This window comes from Sinohyriopsis cumingii, chromosome 1 (genome assembly GCF_028554795.1).
Source record: "Sinohyriopsis cumingii isolate HCF-2022 chromosome 1, ASM2855479v2, whole genome shotgun sequence".
Lineage (NCBI taxonomy): Eukaryota > Metazoa > Mollusca > Bivalvia > Unionida > Unionidae > Sinohyriopsis > Sinohyriopsis cumingii.
The window spans coordinates 98,379,460-98,405,084 of NC_142961.1; the positions used below are offsets into that span (position 1 = coordinate 98,379,460).

The window sequence follows — 25,625 nt, forward strand, 5'->3', positions numbered from 1 at the left end:
AATGAATAACAAGTAGATTACAAATATTTCTATACCTAAATGAATAACAACTAGACGACACATATTTCTATACCTAAATGAATAACAAGTAGATGACAAATATTTCTATACCTAAATGAATGACAAGTAAAGGACAAATATTTCTATACCTAAATGAATAATGAGTAAAGCACCAATATTTCTATACCTAAATGAATAGCAAGTAGTGGACAAATATTTCTATACCTAAATGAATAACAAGTATGCCTAAATGAATAAAGTGTAGACATATATATTTCTATACCTAGATGAATAAAATGTAGACAACATATTTATTTCTATACCTTGATAAATAACAAGTATAGGACAAATATAAATAAAATTCAACATTTTCCTTATAATTCTATACATTAGTCATGAAAACACGAACTACATGGGAATTGGAGAGAAAGATAAAAAAAATCCTGTCCTAACTGACAGCTGCTTCTGATGGGCAACAGCTCATAATATACAAATTTTAACAGTAGAGTTTCTTATTATCCCATTGCCATTCATTTTGGGAAGGGATATAGTGGTCTGCATATTCTCTCATGTACTCTTTTGTTCTTTCATTTGTTCATAACACCTTTAATATCTTGGACCCTATTTCTCCTGCTCTCACAAATGATGTTGGATACATCGCAAAAGAGAATTCAACCTTACCAAAACAAGGTCAGTGAAACCAAATTTTCATGCTTGAGGGACTTTTGTTGGTCTAACTATTTGTTCATTATACTTTCAATATACTGGACACTATTTCACCTATGCTTATGACAATCAGTATGTGGATATATCTTCAAAAACTGTTTTCAGCCATACCAAGAGTATTTAATGTGACCCATTTTTCATGCTTGAGAGACTTATGAATTTTAAGGTTTTCTTTCCATACAACCCAAAATATAGGACACTATTTCACCCACAGTCACAAACATTTGTCTACAGATGCATCTCAATGAAAGTACCTCAACCATATCAAATGTAGATCAATGTTACCTAACTTTAAAGCCTGAATGACTGTTCTATTTTCAGCTACTGATTCATAGTTTGGATGCATCCAAACTGATGAAACTGGTATCAGGATACTTCTCAACCCAAAAGACCCAGCCATACCAAAAGCTGGTCAATGTGTCCAAATTTTCATATGACTTTTGTATTTACAGCTATATATCTGTGACATCGACATTACCCTGAACCCCCCTTATTCAACTACACTCATAAAACTGATCTACGGATACATTTTAGAGATAGTAACTTGAAACATCCCAAAACTTAGTCAATCTGACTGAATTTTAATGCTTCAGTCACTGTTTTTATTTCAGTTATCTGTTTTCATAGACTAAATATCTTAGACCCTTTTTCATCTACACCTACATCAAAACTTGGTCAATGTGACTGAATTTTAATGCTACAGTCACTGCCTTTTTTCCAGTTATCTGTTTGTCACAGACTAAATATCTTAGACCCTTTTTCATCTACACCTACATCAAAACTTGGTCAATGTGACTGAATTTTAATGCTACAGTCACTGCCTTTTTTCCAGTTATCTGTTTGTCACAGACTAAATATCTTAGACCCTTTTTCATCTACACCTACATCAAAACTTGGTCAATGTGACTGAATTTTAATGCTACAGTCACTGCTTTTTTTCCAGTTATCTGTTTGTCACAGACTAAATATCTTAGACCCTTTTTCATCTACACTTACATCAAAACTTGGTCAATGTGACTGAATTTTAATGCTACAGTCACTGCTTTTTTTCAGTTATCTGTTTGTCACAGACTAAATATCTTAGACCCTTTTTCATCTACACCTACATCAAAACTTGGTCAATGTGACTAAATTTTAATGCTACAGTCACTGCTTTTTTCCAGTTATCTGTTTGTCACAGACTAAATATCTTAGACCCTTTTTCATCTACACTTACATCAAAACTTGGTCAATGTGACTGAATTTTAATGCTACAGTCACTGCTTTTTTTCAGTTATCTGTTTGTCACAGACTAAATATCTTACACCCTTTTTCATCTACACCTACATCGAAACTTGGTCAATGTGACTGAATTTTAATGCTACAGTCACTGCTTTTTTTCCAGTTATCTGTTTGTCACAGACTAAATATCTTAGACCCTTTTTCATCTACACCTATATCAAAACTTGGTCAATGTGACCAAATTCTCATGCTTAAATAGCTTTTCTATTTTCAGCACTTTCTGTTCAATGTGTCCTCATTATCCTGTACCTTATTTCTCCTATTCTCATGAAAATTGGCACGTAGATGCACGTCAGCATAGTAACTCAGTCATGTACAAAACAAGGTCACTTTTACCTAATTTTAATGCTTGAGTGATTTTGTACTTTCAGTCGCTCATTCATGACTCCCACAATAACCTGGACACAATTTCACCTACACCAATGAAACTAGGCATATAGATCAGTCACAATAAAAGTTAATTCAACAACAACAAAATTAGGTCAATGTGGCCCAATTGTTATGCCTCAGTAACATTTTTATTTTAAGCTATCTGTTTGTCATACCCTCATTTTCTTAAACCCTTATTTCACATAAATGTTTTAAAACTGGTACAAGGAGGTATCCCAATAAAACTCAACCAAACTAAAAACTAGGTTAGTCTGACCCAACATTACTGCATTAGTGATTTTTATATTTCAGCTATCCAACTGTTCACTATCAATATCTTGGACTCTATTTCACCTGCACACATGAATACTGGTATGTACAAACATTTCAACAGAAGTAATTCAATCATACCAAAACATGTCAATGCTTGAGCATATGCAGTCATTCAGTCACAACAAAGTTATATATTTGGACAGTATTTCAGCTACAATCATTAAAATTGGTATGTGGATACATACAAAGAAGTGTAATTACAACAATACCAAAAGCTAAGCTTTAGTGACTCTTTTCAACTATATGTTCACAATACCCTACAAACATTGGTCCCTATTTTATATACATTCATGAAAATTTGTATGTGGATACAACTGATGGGTAGTAACTCAGCTGTAGGTCACTGTAACTTAGCTTTCATGTCTAAATGACTTTTGCATTTTAAGTTGTTCATTAATTACACCTCTATATCAAGGATCCAATTTGACCTACACATCAGATCTTACATGTAGATGCATCTCAATGAGAGAAACTCAACCATACCATGAGCTGGTCACTGTAAACTAATTTTCTGGCTTAAGTTACTTTTGTATTTTCAGCAATCTGTTCATTATATCCTCCATACATTAAATCCTGTTTAACTGACACTCATGAAAAGTGATATGTGGATGCATTTCAAAAAGTGTACTCAACCATACCAAAATTAGGTAACTGCGATCTAATTTTCATGCTCACATGACTTTGTATTTTCTTCCATTTCAGTCTGTTTATTGTCAACTAGTTAAATATATCCATGTTGGCAAGGGTATTTGCACTTATGAATAAATACATTATTATTATTGTTATTATTATTATTATTATTATTAATATTCCTATAATATTTTAGTGTGACATCATGCCTTGCCTTTCCCTAATTAAACCCTACCATCTCTAGCATGTACCTAGCCCTCTCTGAGGTGCTCCAAATCATTCTAGGGAACTTCCCATTCAATCTACAGCAGTATACAGGAGTACTACATGGCATATCATACCATATCTAGGTGCATTTTTGGCAATACCTTATGTCTTTAATCTCTAATTTTCACCTGTAATGCAAATATAATCTTAAATGCACTGGTTGTTTGCATAAAAACTAGAAGATATGACAGAAGTCACAACTCTTAGTATCATAACAACAGCTATTCACTGTCAGATTACATAAAAGTGCAGACTTGCCAAAACTCAATTTTTGCCATAATTATCCCTGAAAAAACCTGGCCTCAATTTCACCAACACAAGTCTTAAGTTAAATCTGAAGACATTTAATTAATCAATTTTGCTGAATAAAGCAAATCAACTCTGAGTTCTGTTGATGAAATGCATACATACCAGGTTTGCTTCATTTCAGAAATTTTAGAAGGTTACTTGAAAAGACAAATAAATAACTGAACTAATTAAATTTTACCTAAATTTTTTTATTCTTAATCTAAGGCCTTAAAAGACAACAGGAATGGTAGCAAGTTTTCTTAATTGTTATGAATAAAACATAACATTCCAGACATGGTAATCCTAACTGGGAAAAGAAACTTTTTAAGTAACAAAAACTTGAATGTTGAACATTTACAGTATCTTTTAGTTGAAATAGTAAGGTAATTACAATTCTGATTGGTATTTTATCGTAAAATCTGTATTTAGTCAATTACATTGAAAACTATCTGTTCTCAGTCATTTACATTGAAAACCATCTGTACTCAGTCATTTACATTGAAGATAATGGCAGCTGCGAATGTTTATATGTTTCAGTGACACTAAACTGAGTGTATGAGAACAATTAGTGAATTAGAACAATCTTACTCTGAACCATTTAAATACTTAATGTTGTGGAACTTTTTGTTTGTAAATATGTGTCAAATTGATACTGTATGGAAATTTTATTTAAACAATTTCCTAACGATAAGGTAAATTATTTTGTCAAGTCAAGCATTCCCAAACAGTGTATTCCAAAACTTTTCCATATAACCTCAAGTTTTAATTACATAGGGTCTGTTCCATGGAACAATACTTTTAATTTCTGGACAAAATCTCTGTTTAATGTTAATTTTGTTTCAAGCATTGACTTCAGCTGATGTCTGTCTTTAACTAGACAGAATGATTCATCCTTTGAGTGTCTTACATATACAGTAAAGGTTATTACTGAAATTCTAAGATTGAGTTTACAAAGGCAAGACAATATGCTCAAACTGTTCACAAATAAAGTCCAACCTGCCTTAGAGGTTATAAGTATTAAGTCATCACTTGTCTTGCAAAGTCTCCTCTTGCAGGGTTGGGGACACAAATTCAATGCATCCTTTTGCATGTCCTGACATGCAACTAAAGGAGACGATCTTTTCTTGTTGTATGCATCCCATGTCAATATCGGAAAAGAAGTCTTGAACTTTTTAAATTGGTTAGGTTTACACAAAAAACTTACTTCAAATTTTATGGAATTTACCCTTTTTTGTCCTCTGGTTGTGTATGCCTTTTCCCAGATGTCTAAATGTACTCTATAGTCAGTACTGTGCTGATGTGTCATTAAACTCTATAAATGTATACAGACATACTTCTAAAGATTTCATAAACCAAATTCCAGTAAACCTCTTTAAGCGCTCCACTGGTATATGAGGCATTTTTTTTATTCCTCATTTCCAAATTAGCTGCTTTTTAGAGGTAAGAAAAAGCTGACAAATGTTTTTTAATCAGTTTTACCAGTTTCTGTGTTCCAGGCATAGGCACAGTTGTCTTCACTTCCTGCAAACACAAAGGTCCCACATGGAGTAATGGAACTTCTGATTCTCTCTCGGAAATTTAAGGCACCTATGTATTTCTGCATTATTCGTTGACTGTAAATGAGACAATGATGTGACCATATGAGTTCATCAGCTCTGACAATTTATAGCCACAGTTTAAAACAGATTGGTCCAACTACAGGTCCATGGGTAATTTTTTTGTGGCCTGCACTCAATGAAAATGTAAGTTCTATAATTATAGTATAATTACTATAATATATACCATGTATGGTCCACAAACATTACATTTTTTGTCCATGTGGTTCATGGGTGCTGGATACATTGGACCATCCTGGTTTAATGCAATCATTTAGATAGATTTTGAAATACTTCTTGATGCTTCATATAAATATGGACAATTTTAGAAATAACAAGGTTGGTGTTTTCCCCCAGTCACAATATCTGACAAAAAGAGTCAAAGTCCAAAAATATATAATAATTTTTGAAAATGGCTATAATTACATGAAAATCTAAAGAGACCATCTACATATGTATACAAAAATGCATAATAAATTTCAGTTGTCTACCTTAAGTGGTTTTTGTTTAAGTGTGATAACAAGGTTATTACCTAAAATAATGCAAGTCCAAAAAACAGAAGCAAAAAGCTCACCTAGAGAAAATGACTTCTTTGCAGGAGAATACTCATGTCAAGTTAATAAATGATGGAACACTTATTCAGAAATGCTACAGATATGAATTTAACTTTATTAATGAAATACAATCCATACTGTTTCTTAAACTACTTTGATATGATACATTTGGAACATTTTACCCAATCATATAGGGAAGGAAATGTACACCTACTGCTATAGAATAGACATAAAGAACAAAAGTCAAATTTTCTCCTTGACCCAACATTCTATTCCATATACTTTACATCATGGGTCTCAACCATTTGGACCATGGAGTTATTTCCAGTGTCCTGCAATGACACCTGGAATTAATAATTAATTAATAATGCAAATTGTTTCTATATAGCCAGCCAGTTTTGACAAAACATTGATTGTTACATCATTTTCTTCTTCTTTCCAACATTTTAACTAACATCCTTTTATATGAGCCACTTCTGCCAGTGATGAGGCCCTCAGGCCAATGTGCCCTTGTGGTGATTTCAGTTTGAGACCCCTAGTACAAGTTAATTATAATCAGAGGATGCCATTTCTGTTACATATACTCACATCCTAAGGTCAAGCATTCTAATCACATTATCCCTGCTGTGCACTATAAGACGTCGTCCACTATGATGAAGGGTGATGTGATTAATAACTGTATTCTGCAGGATAAAAGCATAAGAATTAATAACTACCCGATGGGCCAAATATGACTTGCATAGAATTGACAGCTTCCTATTAGCGTGTTGTTTTAATACTTACTCCTCATTTAAGTAATTGCTTATGTTAACTCAAAGACTAGGTTGCAGTTTCACAAATTTCTGATTCTTTTCCTCATACTGAGATTTTACATTACCCTACTTATGATATTTCTGACAACATTTAAAGTTTTATCAGACAGAGCCATACAGCACTTAAAATTTTGGAAAATAAGTTGAAATTATCACAATTAGACATGTGAAAGTCTTCTTAGTCTTGATAAATTAATTGATACATGTCTCAAATATGAGAAAATTCCAACATTTTCTCCAAAATAAATAATACTGTTTTAAGAGATTTCAGGATGTAATTTCACTATCTAAACAATTATATGTAAAGTTCAGATTCAAGAGAATATGAAGATATTAAAATATCTCAATGTGAAGAAGGAAGAATATTAAATACAAGTGGAACTGGGGCCAGCAGGATGCAAAAAACATGTCTGGATTATGTTGTTTTAAATTTAGTGATGGTATAATTTCCTTCTTACTTAAACAAAGCATAGTTGACATCTCTTGATGTTACAATGGTACCAAATTTAAATTATTATATAATTAGAACACTGCTTCAAAGTTCCATTACCACTTCAAACTCATACCTGTATTACTGACCTAAAGTATGGCTAACAGGAGTTACAAACAGCAAAATCTCTTGAGTTAGTGGGAACTAACCATGCCATTTTGTAATCATTAAACTCATGCAAATTTCTTTAATTGGTTCTTAAGAAATGACCAATATTCATTTTTACACTCAATGAAACAGACTAAGTACAGCAATGAATAATGTTGTTTCTGTGTCTGGAGCAATATTAGTGACAATCAATTTTTTTTATGTGCACTGAAAATATCAGCATATAGTCATTTGGTTCTCCAATGTACACAAGCTATTCAAAGTACTAGACTACCAGCGGAGAAAAGTTCCTAATAATAAAATCACCTGAAACACACAGTTAACAAAGACAAATGCTTGGTGATAAAAAGCACTATCTCTTTCTTGCAAATGTAATGTCTACACATTTGAAGCTAATGAATAAAAAATACTAGTTTATTTGCATATTTTGACTTTTATGTCATTCATCAAATATGAACAATATTTTTTAATATAGCTATGCACATAAATTATTAATGAAAATAAATGTATTCTATTTGGTATTCAATTATCCATAATAACGTTCAACCATTTTTGACTTGAATTATCTTGAAAATAATGTATTCTATTTGGTCTACAATTATCCATAATAACTTTCAACCATTTTGCACTTGAATTATCTTGAAAATAATGTATTCTATTTGGTATACAATTATCCATAATAACTTTCAACTATTTTGCACTTGAATTACATTGAAATTAATATATTCTATTTGGTATACAATTATCGATAATAACTCTCAACCATTTTGCACTTGAATTACATTGAAATTAATGTATTCTATTTGGTATACAATTATCCATAATAACTTTCAACCATTTCGCACTTGAATTACATTGAAATTAATGTATTCTATTTGGTATACAATTATCCATAATAACTTTCAACCATTTTGCACTTGAATTACCTTGAAATTAATGTATTCCATTCGGTATAGAATTATCCATAATAACTTTCAACCATTTTGCATTTGAATTACCTTAAGCTCTGGATCTTCGATTTTTTTATACAATGTCCAGTCCCGAATAACACCTGCAAAAACAAACATTTAAACAGTCATCATGTTTTTTAATAGCAGAAAGTTTAACAAGACTCCCTTTCTGTCAAGCCAACCTTTATGTTAAACCAGGAAGTAAACATCTTTAGCTAGCAAGCTTTATCGAAAAGCCTTTGAAAATGACCTATATTTTGGGTGTGGGCAGGCACACACATGGATGCCAAAGTGATCACTATATGGAACTTCCATCAAGGCAGGCTTGGCCAAATGTATGTAAAAATAACAAGGATGAGAAACACCTAGGAAAGTTAAAGAGATTGAAGTGTTATATTAACTAGATTTATGAAATGACTAATTGTAATTTTCATTACCAGAAATGCGTGGAATAGTTTTTACTGATGATCTTATCTTCTTCATCAAATACATAGTCATTACAGTTGGGTAGTTGTAGATTTGAAAACAAATCTGGACTGTTAGAGGTCTTTGTTTTCTAATTTCTTAAAATTCTATTCACTGGTTATGAAAAAAGTTGTTTGATGTTTCTCTAGTGTCTTCAAGCAAAATGATGAAAGATTGGCAAAACTGAATAAAATTATAACACCTTCAAACAAGGATGCTTTCTGCAAAATTACATCAAATTGAAGACAAGTCATTTAAAAGTTTTCTACTATTTTTTTATAATAACAGTTCTACATTATATGAAACAACCTAAAAGACCCTCTTTGGATAATTTCCACTGAATTAAGTCAAATTCTGTTGAGTGGTTTTGTGAAGTCTTTTAAAAGGTTTTCTATTTTGTATTAATGTCATCCATATATGATTGCAGATCTGTATTTATATAAATTGAAAAGCGCTTCATGTTAAAATTCTGTCAAATTTGGTGAGCAGTCCATGACAAAAATTATTTAAAGGCTTTTTATATTTAGTAACTATGTCTAAATTTTACAGCAAATTGGCGTCATTTCTACAGATTTCAATGGTCTTGATACATACATAAAATTTGGTCAAATATCACGAAATCATTTCAACTTTGTTTGTTTTTATTTTTAGTAATGGTGGCCATAGTTGATGGCAGATTTTCAAAATTTGCTACAAACTTCAAAGATTTTTATACTATGATCATTTCTAGAAAATTTTGACACATTTCTTATGAGTTTATGAGTCATTTAAAGGTTTTTCTATTTTTTACAACAGCAGTCACAACTGAAGCTAGATCAGGATCATTTGTAAGAATCTGAAAGGCTTTCATGCCAAGATGCCTTCTTTTAAATTTAGTCGCATACTACTGAACAGGTTTGAAAAGCAGTCATTTTAAGGTACTCTGTAATGTAATGGCAGACATATATGATGGTGGACTGGCATAAATGTAATGAAATCTGAGAGGGCCTGTATAGTAAAAGTGCTTTCAATGAATAATGATTAAATTCTTTGAGCACTTATGAGAAAAAGTTATTTTTGTAAAGTTGTTCTATTCTCAGTAGTATTAACCCTATCTGACAGGCAACTGGCACCATTGGTATAAAAATGGTCTTCTTGCCTTGATGCTTTTTGTCAAATTCTTTTAAACTTCCTTTTGACTTGTTTTGCAATAGAAGTCAATAAAGGATTTTAATATTAATAGTAACAGTGGCCATCTTTGATTGTGGAATGGCATCAGTTTAAAAGACACTGAAAATAACAAATGTCAACCGATGTACAACAGATTCATGTCCATACCATAAAAAGTTCATTTGGTCTCATGGACAGGTGAGCTAAAACCCTTCACACAAGTCCCATATGCAGTGCACACTAACTTTCTCTTATTCAATTTAAAATCAACTAAAAATGTGTTTATTTAATTGGTACAAGTTTAAGAAGTTTAAACTATGATGCATTTCTTTTTTATTTCAAGCAGACATGCTAAAGCTATGTAAAAGATAAAAGTATAACATAATGTTGTACATTTAATGCAAGTGGAAGCCAACATGTCTTGCACCACTGCAATTCTAGATTCAATTCCAATTCTGAACTATGCAGACTGGATGTGGAGGTGGTGAGGAGGTGTCATTCATCTGAGACTGGTGCATTTTTCATGTTCTCTGTTTTATTCCACCTACACATCTTCCTTATACAAAAACAATTTGAGCCATGAAGAGTAATTAGTAAATGCTGTGGGAACCTAACTTCTCTAAGTTCATTTAAAGTAAAACTGTAGAGGCAAACCTCTTCTGCTTGGTTCTTCTGTCACATAGGAATTCCATATCATGATACAGCCAACACTGTCTGCTGAGTACATCTTTGTCCCATCATCATCAAAACAGATAGACTCTACATGACCCTGGTGGTCTTCAATCTCTTGACGCAGCTGGAAATAAGAGTCATTTAGTTCATCCTTACATGCCTTTTTTATGATCTTAATTTAGAATACAAATACTTAGTAGAATGTTAGTCTGAACTTAGATAATACAAAAATTGAGGTCAAATATTTTATATTCAATATTTGTTATGCCCTGATGCTGTCATCTGTATCATTAAATCTGGCAACAATCTTGAAATATAGTTCATTGAACATACTTATGTAAAGTATTAGAGTGGGTTGAAAGTTTAGCTTTAATCTGCAATCTATCTATAGAACGGTTGAAATGCCAGAGAATTGTTGCCATGTTATATAGACATTACCCTTAGACTATCCCAGAGCATGTACGCTGTGGTATACAACTAAACATGTGATGACACGAAATAGATTTGTGTACTGTCCTAAAGCCTCTATACTGTGATATAAAACTGAACATACTATGACATAATATAGATTTGTGTACAGTCCTAAAGCATCTATAATGTGACATACAACTGAACATACTATGACATAACACAGATTTGTGTGTGTGTGAGATTTGGATTTTTAATGTAGCTTTAACAATTTTTCAGTCATATCGCTACAATGTCTGCATTGTAACAGTTTATAGTGATGTCTAGCACTGGGGCAACATGCTGCAGACATGTAGCATGATGTCCCACCCAGTCACATTATCCTGACACCAGGCCGACCAGTCCTAACACTAACCTCTTAATGCTGAGTGCCAAGCGAGGCAGCTGTTAGTGCCATTTTTGTAAGTCTTTGGCATGACTCAGCCGGAGATCAAACCCACAACCTCCCACAGCCGAGGCGGATGCTTTAACCACTAGGCCACCAGAGCGGTCTAAAGATTTGTGTACAGCCTAAAAGCCTCTATAAGGTGATATACAACTGAACATACTATGACATAATATAGATTTGTGTACTGTCCTAAAGCCTCTATAAGGTGATATACAACTGAACATACTATGACATAATATAGATTTGTGTACCGTCCTAAAGCCTTTATAAGGTGATATACAACTGAACATACTATGACATAATATATATTTGTGTACAGTCCTAAAGCCTCTATAATGTGATATACAAATGAACATACAATGACATAATATAGATTTGTGTACTGTCCAAAAGCCTCTATAATATGATATACAACTGAACATACTATGACATAATATAGATTTGTGTACTGTCCTAAAGCCTTTATAAGGTGATATACAACTGAACATACTATGACATAATATAGATTTGTGTACAGTCCTAAAGCCTCTATAATGTGATATACAACTGAACATACAATGATATAATATAGATTTGTGTACAGTCCTAAAGCCTCTATAATGTGATATACATCTGATCATACTATAGATTTCTGTTTGCAAAACATGTATACCCTGAATGCAGACCAAATAAATCTAAGTCTAAAGAAAATTAAAAACTAGACAATTATAATAAAAACTACTACACTGGAATGAAATCTGAAAAGGTCATCTACACACACACACACACACACACACAGAGGCATACCATATTTCATTTCATTACCTCACAGGGTTTTTGCCAAATTATGCAAGCAATGTTTTTCTTAATATTCAAAATGTTAAAAAAATGTGACAAATTGCACAAAAGGCCTGAAAATCAAACCAGGTCATCTGAATGTGAACAAAAATGGGCCTAAAAAAGTTCAACTGTTTATCTCAACATAAGTAGGCCTACAAAATTACAGTGGTTTTTGCTTAATCATATTATTAACAAAGATTTTGTCAAAAATAGCTTAAGTTGCAAAAGTTCAAAAAATTAAAACAAAAAATAATTGTAATGGTCTGAAATATAACCAGGTCATTTAAAAATATTAAAAATATGTGCAAAAAATTGGAAAATTGATGTATTGGCCTTAAATCTAACTGCAATCTGCTTATGAATATATTTCTTGGCTCTAAGTAGGTTTGAATTTTGTGCTATCATATTAAAATGATTTGGGGAAGGACATAAATATATGTACAAATGGACAGCAGCAAAGCAATATACCTGCTTCTGCAGTTGGGCATAAAAAAGATTAAAAATGACAAACAATTTTGCATATGGAGGATTACTTACAATTGGATGTGGTAGATTATCATCAACTGACCAGACACGGATGACCTGATCATACCCACCACTGACCACTACTGTGTCTACTCGAGGGTGGAACTGAGCACAATACACAAAGGAAGGGTGCGGCAGTAACTTGTCACACTCTGAAAACTTTTCCAGATTCCAAACTCTGAAATGCAAGCAAGTTTAATTTCTATAACCTATGCATATTTTATGGGATATGGATATTAATGTGTCATTCTTACATAATATTTTACTTACCATCACTCTCATCTATCCCAGTAACTTCCAGTGAGAGAAGAAACAATGAAATTCATCATTTTTAGATATGTCACAATTTTTTCTCTCACTTGTCTGAGTCATCCAGGACTTCAGTAACATTTGAATGGCTTGTACATTATATAGTCAACCCAGGACAGGACAATACATACTTTCCTTGTTACACTTTCTTGTATCATAAAATTTGTTATTTACAAATATGATTAACAGAATATGAACATCTACTTTGCACTAAAAGTAATTTCATTGTATTTGTTTGTACTAACCATTTTTACTTTGTTTTTGTCTTTGAATGAACCTGATTTAACAAATCAACATGGTGTTTACTCATAAATATAAATCCATTTCTAACAGTGCATTTGGAGTAACTGATAAATCAACTAGTATGAAGGTTTTTAAAAGCCTTGTAAAAAGATATGACAGCTGATTCAGGGTGATCTGAAACAAATCAAGCCTGTTACTGTGTGTATGTGTGTGTGTGTGTGTGTGTGTTTTCACTTAGCATTTATGTATGTATACATGTATAATTCTGAACCAGGTGTAGCAGCACATCAGCATATACCTGGCTATGAAGTGCTGAGTAAGTTTATGCATCCCCAAAAGACATATAAAACAAAGATAAAGGCAGCAAGGGTAAATTCTTTAAACTACAAAGTCAAACTGTTTTATATAAACCTAACTCTTTATAAAGACCATGAACATATCATCTGAGGACAATAAGGATACCTCCATTACTTACCTTTTTATGGCATGCTGGATGATGCATGAGGCCTATTTTGCATCACTGAGCTCACGGTGGGTTAGAAATAGTTAGGCAATATACTACTCAATAAAATGCAATACTGTCTTATCAGTATGAGACTGAAACAAAGATTTATTAGTTAAGATGGTAACAGAGCAAAAGAGGATGCAGGAGGTCACAGGTTCGAACCATGGCTGACTCATACCAAAGACTTATAAAAATGGTACTAAGAGCTGCCTCGCTAGGTGCTCAGCATTAAGAGGTTAGTGTCAGGATTGGTTGGCCTTGTGTCAGGATAATGTGATTGGGGGGGATATGATGCTACATGTCTGCAGCATGATGCCCCAGTGCTATACATCACTATAAACTGCCACAACGCAGACATTGTAGCAGTATGACTGAAACATTGTTAAAGCTGGCTGAAAATAAAACAGCACTCAAGCATGCAAATTAGGCCACAGTGACAAGGCATTGGCAGGAGAATTACTTTCATTAGGATGCATTATAATATCAGTTTTCATGAGTGTTGCTAAAATAGTCCAAGATATTGAGAGTCAAACAAAGAATTATTTTAAATTCACATGTCACTTAAATGGGGACAAAAACCCCGACCTGCACAATTTTATTGTAAATAGAAGGATATTTTGTAGTTTGTGTATATAATCTATCCCGACTATTTTTTCTTTGCATCTATTGTATTTGCACAAACATTTCATACAAAATATTGTCCTGTATTCCGAGATCAAACAGAAAGAACCTGCCCTGAATTTGTTAGCTCCCTTCCATACAAACAGGATGTGACATCATTTGAGATGATTAATGTACAAGAGTTGTATTCAGTTTGTGCAGCGAAGTGTCAAGTAGAAACTAGATGGTCCATTGCGCAGCTCTAAATTGTGTGAATAATAGCAGTTCTGGAACAATCCTCAATTATTTTACTCTTTTTTTTCCTCCATCTTTGATAAGTAAGAAATTATCTACCAAATGAAATAACATTAAAGAAATGTTTATGCTTTTTTATTCAATGTCTCCAACATCAATTTATTATGCACATTTGATTTTGTATGTAACTGCATCGGATGAATATACATTTTTCTTCCACACTTACATTCAAGACTGTTTTCCACTCATTGTATAATAAACCCCTCCTTCCCATTCTGCATTCATCATGTTTGTGTAATGTCGATACTAGAAAAATAAATCACTTATAATTGAAAGTCTGTGTGTTCATATAAACTCATTAGATTTCTTATAACTACACACACCAAAACACCATGATACAATTTTTTAAACAAATGTTACTGTTAACTTTCTTGATTGATAAATCTATTATACTAACATTATTCATTAATGTGGTAATTACTCTCAAACTTGGACCAGGCTGATTCGGTACAAATCGCTGACTGATTCAGCCCATATATCTGGCTAATTCTCCAAACTTCCAAGCTGATTCGGACCATGTGAAATGTTATTCAGTTTAGTCCAGGATTTAAGTGTGACATTTAATTTGTTTTTAAAGATGATTTTCTCATTATGTCCCAAGTACGTTGAGCAGTTCAAATATGCATTTAAAATAAAAAAATCCCGTTAGTACGCGTGATCATGGTATTGTTATATATAATAAAATAACATAATCATGTTTACTGTACATCGGCAATTTATATTGAGAAATAATAAAATTATGAACACTGATAAAAAAGAAGAAATAAATTAAATGATGGGCATAGGACATGATAGCTTTCAGAAACCGTCCGAATTCTGTGCATTAGCCATGATGTTGAACTCAGTAGTGACCGCATTTCCTGAGTAGGCATCAATGATGCTTTATATCGAGTTCAAGTATCATTCGTCAATGGTTAGCAAATCTCAAAGAAAAATCAGATTAAATTGTTCACTTAGAGAGATGATACTATAACCCTTTGGATTATTGACAGTCAGCAAGAATTCAATTGATTTTGGGATATAGAGGTCCATGCCATAAAGTCGTCTCAGGATGACTTTAGTTATTAGGTTGGAGCCCTTTCATGTATAAAACTGCAGATGTCACATCATGCTTACACCCACTCTATTTTTCCAATTAAAATGCATTTAATGATTTGAAGAGCAGAGTAAAAGGGATAGATATCACTTCTTTTTCATTAAGTACAGAAGCAGAGTTGATCAAATGGAAAAGTTGAAAAGTTGCAAATTTTATAGATTTAATAGGTTATTAGTTGAAGAAAAACAACAATAAATAAAGCCTTAACAACCATGTTACGACATCTCAGAATTAGTATATATGATCCTTGGGGCGGCTTCTCCAGGCGCAGTGGGGCGACTTCTTCGACCACCATAGGGCAACTTCTCCTAACACCTGGGATGAGTTTTCCCAGGGCGAGTTCTCCATAATTCGTTATCAACAATGCCAGTGTGTACACAGTGTCTCGAATGATGTCACACCCACTATTTTTACAGGGGGAGGGAAGCGCATTGTTCTATTCAAGATGGATCGGGAGAGATGATCGGTTTTTCATAAATTTCTTCGTAATGAGTAAGAATAAAAGGTACAAATTTTCAGAAAATGAACCTTATACATATAGCAAATTATATATGAAGTTTGCGCGAATTTCAGTTTTGCATGTTTGTCCCCTTTAAGCATGAAATTTGGTCACAGTGACCTAGTTTTCCAGATATTGAGTGTGTACCAATTATTAGCTGAAAATACTTTCTCATTCAAGCATGATACTTAAATTACAGTGACCTCATTCTGGTATTGCTGAGTGACACTCATTAAAATGCAACAACATACCAATTTTCATGAATGCATGTCAAATAGGATAAATGAGTTTGAGGGCATAGCGAATGAATAGAAATAATAAAATCATCAATCAAGCATTGAAAATTTAGTTACAGGAAACCTATATGTGGTTACCCTCCTTGTGATGAGGGTATAAAAAAAAGAATTCCTGAAAATACAAAAGTAACTCAAGTGTGCATGCTAGGTTACAGTGAAAGTGACCTACTTTTGCATGGTTGATTTATTTTCCCCAAGATTTATCTACACACCAGTTTTTATCAGTATAGGTGAAATACAGTCCAAGATACTGGAGGCATAATTATCAAATGGCTGAAAATACAAAAGTCACTCATGCATGAAATGAGTTTACAATCACCTAGTTTTAATATAACTGAATTGTTCTTGTTAAGATGCATCCAAATACCAAATTTCATATGCATAGGCATAATAAAGTCCAGTATATTGAAGGCATGACAAATGAATAACTGGCAATGCATAAGTCATTCATGGATGAAAATACAGTGAGCTAGTTGTTTTATGGTTGAGTTACTTCAATTGAGATTTATCCAGATACCAATTTTCATATGTGTAGGTACAATAGGGTCCAAAATATTAAGTGTGTATTGGATTAATGAATGAACACAAGAACACAAGAACAAAGGAATGTATGTAGGTATATAGTTGTTGGGTTTAATGCCATTTTTCAGTGCAAGAGAGGCTATACATGGTGGCAAGTATATCTGGTTGAGGAAGATCCCAGGAAAACCCTGGTAAGAATCACCAACCCATGGAAAGCTACTGAAAGCTTTCTCACACAATCACATATATTCAAAACACAGCTGCTCGGATCATACTTAGAGTACCACGATCACAGCACACCTACCTGCTGCTCTGTACCCTACACTGGCTATCCATTCGATCCAGAATCAAACACAAAATTTGTTCTCTGTGCTACGTTTCACTGTCGGACTCTAGTCCAACATACCTATCCAATCTCACCCATGTGTACACACCAGCAAGATACTTACACTCCTATTCTGACAATCGTATACTCATTATTCCCACTATGAAAACAAAGTCATATGGACAGCGTTCTTTTGCATACCAAGGCCCAGCAAAGTGGAATGAATTGCCCACTGAACTTAGACACAAAGACACAGTGATCACATTCAAGAGGGCTCTCAAAACTCACTTATTTCTACTGCAAGAACAAACTTAAAGACCTAATAATGTTTCCTACCTGAAATATTCTCAGCATGTTTTTTATTTTTTAATGTTTTTCTAATTTCACGGTGTTTCTTTTTGTAATAATATTATTATATGTTTTTTATCTTATAGGTGTTGTCTAATGTTGTAAAGCGCTTAGAGCTTCTAAAGATTAGGCACTATACAAAGTCCTCATTATTATTATATGTAGGTATGTACAAGTAAATAAAAACACAAAAGAATGGACAAAACACAATATCCTGCTGATTAAAAAGGGTTAAAGACAAAAAGGCTGGAACAAAAAATGGCTGAAAGTTACATGAAAATTTGTTTAAAGAAACCATGCTTTGGTATAGTTGAGTTACTCTCATAATGATACAACCTAATATCAGTTTAATCAATGCAGGTTAAACAAGGTGCAAAGATACTGAGGGTGTAACAAAGGAATATATGAAAATCCAAGAATTACTCAACTGTGATATTTATGTCACAATGACCTACTTTTGGTATGGTTGTCTTACTCTTGCTGTGGTGCAGCCCATACCAATTTTCATGCATATAGGTGAAATAATGTCCAAGATATTGATGGCATAATGAACATAAAGCTGAAAATACAAAAGTCACTCAAGCCTGAAATAATAATTTGTTACTTTCTTTTAATGATATATATCCACATACCAATGCATGTAGATGAAATATGGCTGAATGAATTTATAATGAAAAAAGGCTGAAAAAAGTCAGTCAAGCATGACTAAAATGATAGTTTTTTTTATATAGTTGAGTTACTTTTGTTAAGATGCAGTTGCATATTAATTTGCATGACTGTACATAAAATAAGGCCCAAGATATTCTTGGTTTAACATAACTTTAACAAAGTTTCAGTCATATCGCTACTATGTCTTCTGTGTGTCAGTTTATAGTGTTGTATAGCACTGGAACATCATGATGCAGACATGTACCACCAAATCATTATCCTGACACCAGGTTGACCAGTCCTAACACTAATCTCTTAATGCTGAGCACCAAGCGAGGCATATGCTAGTACCAATTTTATGTCTTTGGTATGACTTGGCTGGTGTTCGAACGTGCAACCTCCCTATCTGAGGTGGATGCTTTAACCACTTAGGCCACTGGAGTGATCCCAAGATATTCTGAGGGTATAGCGAAATATGAAACATGCAAACAAATAAATGTGCTTATGTAGAAACAAATGAACAGACAAAACAATTGGCAAAACACTACATCCCCTCCCAACTTCTTTTGCAAGGATACTTAATGAATCATGGTTAAGAACAATATATTTAGAGAAAGATTTCCTGTGACGCTCAGTAATAACAAGATTTAATTTAATATTGTACACTTTAAAGTGATGTAAATTTCTGATGATGATTTACTGAATGGCATAAAATAATCAGTTTTTTTTTAAGTAGCCTAATAATGCCATATCATAAACACCAAGAAATGGTATGGCATGTTGCCTAGCAGCAGCACATTATATGATTATCAAAATCTAAAACATATACAAATTGATAAAAAAAATTGTCAGACTGACTGAACTGACTCCTGCTGCAAGCTGCTCATAGCAGACTATATAATTATTTTTTCTCTCACAAATTTCAAATCTAATAAATAATGATTTAAATTCCTCTGTATAAACTTACCGGACAGTTCCATCTGAAGAGGCTGACAATAGATGTGTGTCTTTCTTGGACCAGCATAGGTCATACACAATACCAAAATGTCCGGACAATGTGCCCCTTAGTGTACCAGATGGAATCTGAAATATGGTCAAACAATCTAAACTATAATAAAAGCTAAACAGACGTGTCCAATATATCAGGAAGACTATGAATAGCATTTCCCTTTACATGTAGACTTGTTTGAAGGTGCTAGTAGGGTACAGATGACTGGAGATTATTAACCAATGAGTCTCAGTGACTTACCATGATCTCAGAATCTACAGGTTTCTTTATTACACTATGCATAAGCCATTCCCCACAAAAATTGGTATGCATAAGCCATTCCCCACAAAAATTGGTCCAGAATAAAAGCTTTTCCAATTTTCTCTTTTAGTGACAATGATATGTACTTTTGACATTCTGAGCCTAAAATCAGCAGTCCTCTTAAGTAGTTCGGAACTAAAGTTATTATGCAAAAGCATTCTTTTCTTTTAGTTACAGAGACCTTGGCCTTTGACCTTTCAAACCCCATTTCAACAGGCTTCTTTCTTACCCAACATGTAAGTTATCCATACACTCTGATCAAGGTATATTTTTGTGCTGAAATGCATTTTTTTTTCTTTCAGTCACAGCAACCTCGATATTTTCCCTTTTAATTCTAAAATCAATAGACTTTTTTCTCACCCCAAGGCAAGCTTGATCAAAGTATGATCCAGGTCTCTATTTTAGAACTAAAGTTACTGTACAGAAACCATTTTTCTTCTATCAGTTACAGTGATCATGACCTTTGACATTATATCCAAAACTTGATAGGCTTTTTTCCTTTATTAGGAATAACTTATCTGTAAATTCTTGTGAAAGAAGGTGCTGTAGAACTGAAGTTATCATGCAGAAATGGAAAAGTTAATAAACAGAGAAACAGGGTCCTTGCATAATAAATTCTGTCAAAAGGCAGGTGTATAAGAATGAGCAGAGAATATGCTCCCAAGTGTACCGAACGGAATCTGAATCCTGGTAAAAGAAAATCTAACCTACTGAAAACAGGCATTAAATTCTTTGCAGAATGTAATTAATTAATGGTCCACTGGATCAATCACTGGACCACAAGTATGACAACACTTTTGTCAATTTCTATATAATAGATACTAGTAGGACCACTGGATCAATTACTGGACAACCAGATCAATGACTAGACCACAAGATCAATTACTGGACAACTGTATTAACGACTAGATTGCTGGATCAATTAATTACTGGACAACTAGATCAATGACTAGACCACAAGATCAATTACTGGACAACTGTATTAATGACTAGATTGCTGGATCAATTACTGGACAACTAGATCAATGACTTGACAACTAGATCAATGACTAAACCACAAGATCAATTACTGGACAACTGTATTAATGACTAGATTGCTGGATCAATGACTAGACAACTAGATCAATTACTGGACAACTGTATCAATGACTATAGTCTGACTATATCTCCCTGTTTGTTTGTACCTCCCTACCGATTTCAATAATGGAAACCTTTAGTGTGATAAAAAGTGCACAGACCTTAGTCAATTCATTCACTGATTTTTTATTTCTAACCTGAATGTGACCAGAGTGGCCCTAACTCTGACATTCTCTGCGCCTTTCATGCTTAAAGAACTTTCCATACTAACAAGGTGCCATGTTGCATACACTATGAGCAAGCTGATTTCCTCAGCTAACATTGTGACATACTTCGTCCAATTTGGTAATTCCATAAATTACCATAATGTTGAGAATTTAGAGTTATATCCTTTGCACACATATGCACAGAAATTACACTGCTTGTTAAATCCATGTGAAAGGCAAATTTCTAACTGTCATTCTTTTCCTTTGCTTGATTTGACATTGTAAATATTGGAATCAGACAACACATTATTTTCCTTCTATGTATATACAAGTGTAGTGATGCACATGCACACACTCCTTCGCTAAAGGTGAACTTGTCCAGGAACTGGAAATGACTGGCGAACAAGTCGTCTTTTACACTGAAAACTTCCGTTTGGAATGAAATGTGTAGATGGTAAAAGTGTTAGGTTCCCAACTGGGCATAATCAGTTTTGAAATTATAAATCAATATGTTCACTGACAAATATGTTATTTGTGTTTTTTGTGTCTTTTAAATTGGTAGGTGGATACAAACAAATGGGGAGGTATATTCAGAATATAGCCTACTGGATCAATTACTGAACAACTGGATCAATGACTAGACCAATGGATCAATTCTTGGATAACTGGATCAATGACTAGAGCACTGGATCAATTCCTGAACAACTGGATCAATGACTAGACCAATGGATCAATTCACAGACAACTGTACCAATGACTAGACCAATGGATCAATTCTTGGATAACTGGATCAATGACTAGAGCACTGGATCAATTCCTGGATAACTGGATCAATGACTAGAGCACTGGATCAATTAATGGACCATAAATATGACAATACTTTTGTTCATCTTGATATAGAATAGAATACTAGCATGGCAGAATATCAGAATCTTGGTTAAGTTTAAGTTGACTATTATAATACTGATTGTACAATAAATAATAAAAACTACCTATACAGAAAATATTCTAAATGGCCCATCAAATGGGATACTGTAGTGTTTAATGTAATAAAGTGGGATACTGTAGTGTTTAATGTAATAAACTGGGATACTGTAATGTTTAATGTAATGTTTTTTTTAGATACACTGTCTATCTCGGATGGCTTACTACTTTTGCATCTGCTGATCTGAGGATTGACTCAGCTATGTTGAATTAATAATGTTAAAACCGCTGCAAGCTTTCCACAACAAAGCAAGCTAAATGTCCAAATAATCCATCAAACCCTGCACTTGAAATGATTCTATCAGCATAAGTGAAAGTGGTATAACCTGCAATGGATGGAACAAAGTCTCAACAATAGGTATATTTGTCATTCTTTGTTCTTTTATGAAGACTGATATAAGCTGTAGAAACAAGAGCTACTGAGTTCACAACGATTCATACTTTATTGTTAATGTGAAAATGACTTACTTGTAAAGCCATCTGGATCAAGTAATAATGTTTTTTCGATTTGTGCATAATTAGTGTTGTATGGTGACACTATAAGCAAAGAGGATATGAAGTCACATGGAAAAGTATACAAATTGTTCTGCTTGACAAGAAATGAGGTTTTCATAAAAATTATGTAAAAATCAGGTTAATTTTCTCCCCTTAAGTTCTTCAAAAATGTTATGTCCAGTAAAAGAAATTTGCAGTTGGCAGCAAAATAATCCAACAAGATGAAAAAGAATTTTTCTAACTCTGAAGAAGGAGCATTATATAAAAAGATTTAAGTTTTTTTTTTAAATTTTTGGTGCAATGTACAGAAAGCCAGAAGTAATGACATACTTCATACAATAATATAGGATATCCCTCCTTGTCATGGCAAGCACAGGCTAGACATCTTCCATCATGGGACCATCTAATGACAAAACATCCTTTCTTTCCTGCCTGCAAAGTCATGTGCAGCATGTTGGGAATTCTACATGTTTGACCAGCCAACCGGGACCAGGAAGACATTACTTTGTAAGTGGGCTCTCTGCAAAACAATACAATGATCTCAGTTATCGTTGTTAACATGTACTGTAAAAGACAATACTTAAGTGCACTGTGGAATTTTCACAAGCTTAATAAATATCTCTGGTATATTTTTTTTTACAAATAAACAATCAACTAAACAAATACCACCTGGCACGCATAGCCTTTACCAAGAAAAATATCTTTTACAAATGCCAATCCAACCTGAATTTGGGAAAATGTATCCTCATGAAGATCTGAATCATTAACAGTATAAGCACAGTCTGCCTTTTTGTTTAGTTGAGAAAGAAAAACTGTAGTTGTTATCATCATTCCACCTGGATGCCTTCAGAAAATTAGAATAAAATGAAACAAATGTAAACGTGTATGTTGCTTCTGACTTAAAAAGTGTAAACCACTTCATAGGTCATATAGACCCAGAGTTGCTTTTCAACGATTTGTCATGGACTTCCATAAGGTTTCAGGGAGTATTTTTTATTTGAACTTTCTTTATATTTTACTTTGTTTATCTCTGCAATAAATGGGTAAAACGTAGATGACAATACAATCAGTACGCAACTGAAGCAAATGGGTGCTACCCCATCTGGTATCTATGTATATCAAGTTTCATTTGACCTACTCAATGTTTATGCCATTTTATTTATTATTTATATTTGTGTAAAATACATAAATAACAAAAACCTCAACTTTAAGAAAATAAAATATTTTATTAATTTTTAATGTTTTGCATTGCTTCAAATAAATTCAAAGAGCAAACACAAGGATTTTTCAGGACAAATATGAACACAAGGATTTTTCATAGACAAATACAACCTCAAGGACAAATACAAACACAAGAACTTCTCAAAATCAAATAAAACACAAGGATTTTTCAAGGACAAATACAAACACAAGAACTTCTCAAAATCAAATAAAACACATGGATTTTTCAAGGACAAATACAAACACAGGAACTTTTCAAGGACAAAACCAGCTGAAGGTGAATGAGCACAGTTACCTTATATTAAGGAAAAAAACAGGAGTACTTCTACCTGGACAGTCATAAAAAGACATGTAAGATGACCTCTTTCTTTTAGGAAATATAAATTGCTGAATGTGAACCTTATCAGATGGGATTCTAATATTGTGAAAGTACCTTTTCTTTGTCATATTCAAACTTTGTTGTAAGTCTTGATAGGTCATCCTAGCCATCTCCTGAAAAAAATTGGACAAAAACATGATATTATCAAGGTCGTATAAGAGAAACCATGCCTGCTGGCTCTGTTTAGTGCCACAAACTACTGCAACCTAGGTATTTCTAGTAAGACAAATTCTGATGAAATTAAGTTATGACAGCTGTCTGGCATGGTATCTTTATGAAGCTTCACCTGCAAACCATAGAAGTGATGAAGCTATAAGAAGTGCTAAATGATGAACTGGCCACAGACTCATCATCTTTAAGTTCAATATCTGGATTCAGAATAGCAGATGACAACAAGGTGAAAAAGTGCCCAATAGGACTCAGTATCTCCAGATTGAAACAGGAGAATGTGAAGCTGGCATTTGTTGAAGAACTGAGCAGCCAACTAGTAACGATTCATGGGCTCCAAGGGTGTCAAGGAAAACTGGGCATCCTTAAATACTCTGTGCACACATTTGTATCCAAAAAAGCTCAGTCTCACCACATGTAAACATCAAGATTGGTTTGATAAGAATGGTGCTGACATTCAGAGAATACTGAGCAAGAAATATTGGCTCCAAAAAGCCCATTTAGAAGACAGCACTGCATCATCTAAGAATGCAGCCTTCAATAACATTAAGATGATCATTCAATGGAAACTCAGAGATTTGCAAGATTCATGACTGATCAAAAAGGTAGATGAGATTTAGTTTAGACATAAAAAAAACTCCAATGATGCACTGAAGACAATCCACCAACACCAGTCATCAGGAACATCTCCAATACTGAGTGCTTATGGCAAAAATATCCTCACAGACAAAGAATATATACTATGAAGATGGCAGAACACCTCCACAACATCCTCAATCAGCAATCACCTATTAGTGATGAGGGAACTGATAAAATGTCCAAAGCAACAGATACACCAAGTGGAAAAGGACCTAGATAAACTATGCACAATCCCATTCTCACCTGTTTTATCAGCCACTTCAGCTGAATTTGCTTGTAATGTTAGGAACAAGTTGTTTGTTGCATAAGTTGGTGACATTTTTACTTACAGCACCAATTTTAAGTCACACTAGACTTGAAAAACAGGTAGCAGGGGATTGCTTACTAAAATGCTTTGTACATTTTCTCAGCAGCACTATTAATAACATGTAACCTGTCTGTTGTATTGTATTTGAGCACATAAATGTTTGATTAACAATTCTTGGATTTCAAAAGTAGAACTATATGAATGCAATAACTGAAGTCACTGGGATAGAGAAGGAACAGTTCATA

General features: G+C 33.4%; 1 protein-coding gene across 2 annotated transcripts in view; it reads right to left on the bottom strand.

The window, feature by feature from the left end:
* LOC149807413 (jouberin-like) overlaps nucleotides 1–25,625 on the bottom strand; it is a 146,889-nt gene that overhangs the window by 80,349 nt on the left and 40,915 nt on the right. For both annotated transcript variants that reach the window (XM_089966517.1, XM_089966508.1), the window contains exons 15-22: nucleotides 24,321–24,379; nucleotides 22,997–23,186; nucleotides 19,563–19,678; nucleotides 12,902–13,067; nucleotides 10,672–10,813; nucleotides 8,452–8,504; nucleotides 6,632–6,726; nucleotides 5,374–5,507 (exon numbers count right to left, since the gene is read on the bottom strand). In XM_089966517.1, the coding sequence (XP_089822643.1) occupies nucleotides 5,374–5,507; nucleotides 6,632–6,726; nucleotides 8,452–8,504; nucleotides 10,672–10,813; nucleotides 12,902–13,067; nucleotides 19,563–19,678; nucleotides 22,997–23,186; nucleotides 24,321–24,379 (955 nt within the window). The remainder of the gene's footprint in view (nucleotides 1–5,373; nucleotides 5,508–6,631; nucleotides 6,727–8,451; nucleotides 8,505–10,671; nucleotides 10,814–12,901; nucleotides 13,068–19,562; nucleotides 19,679–22,996; nucleotides 23,187–24,320; nucleotides 24,380–25,625) is intronic.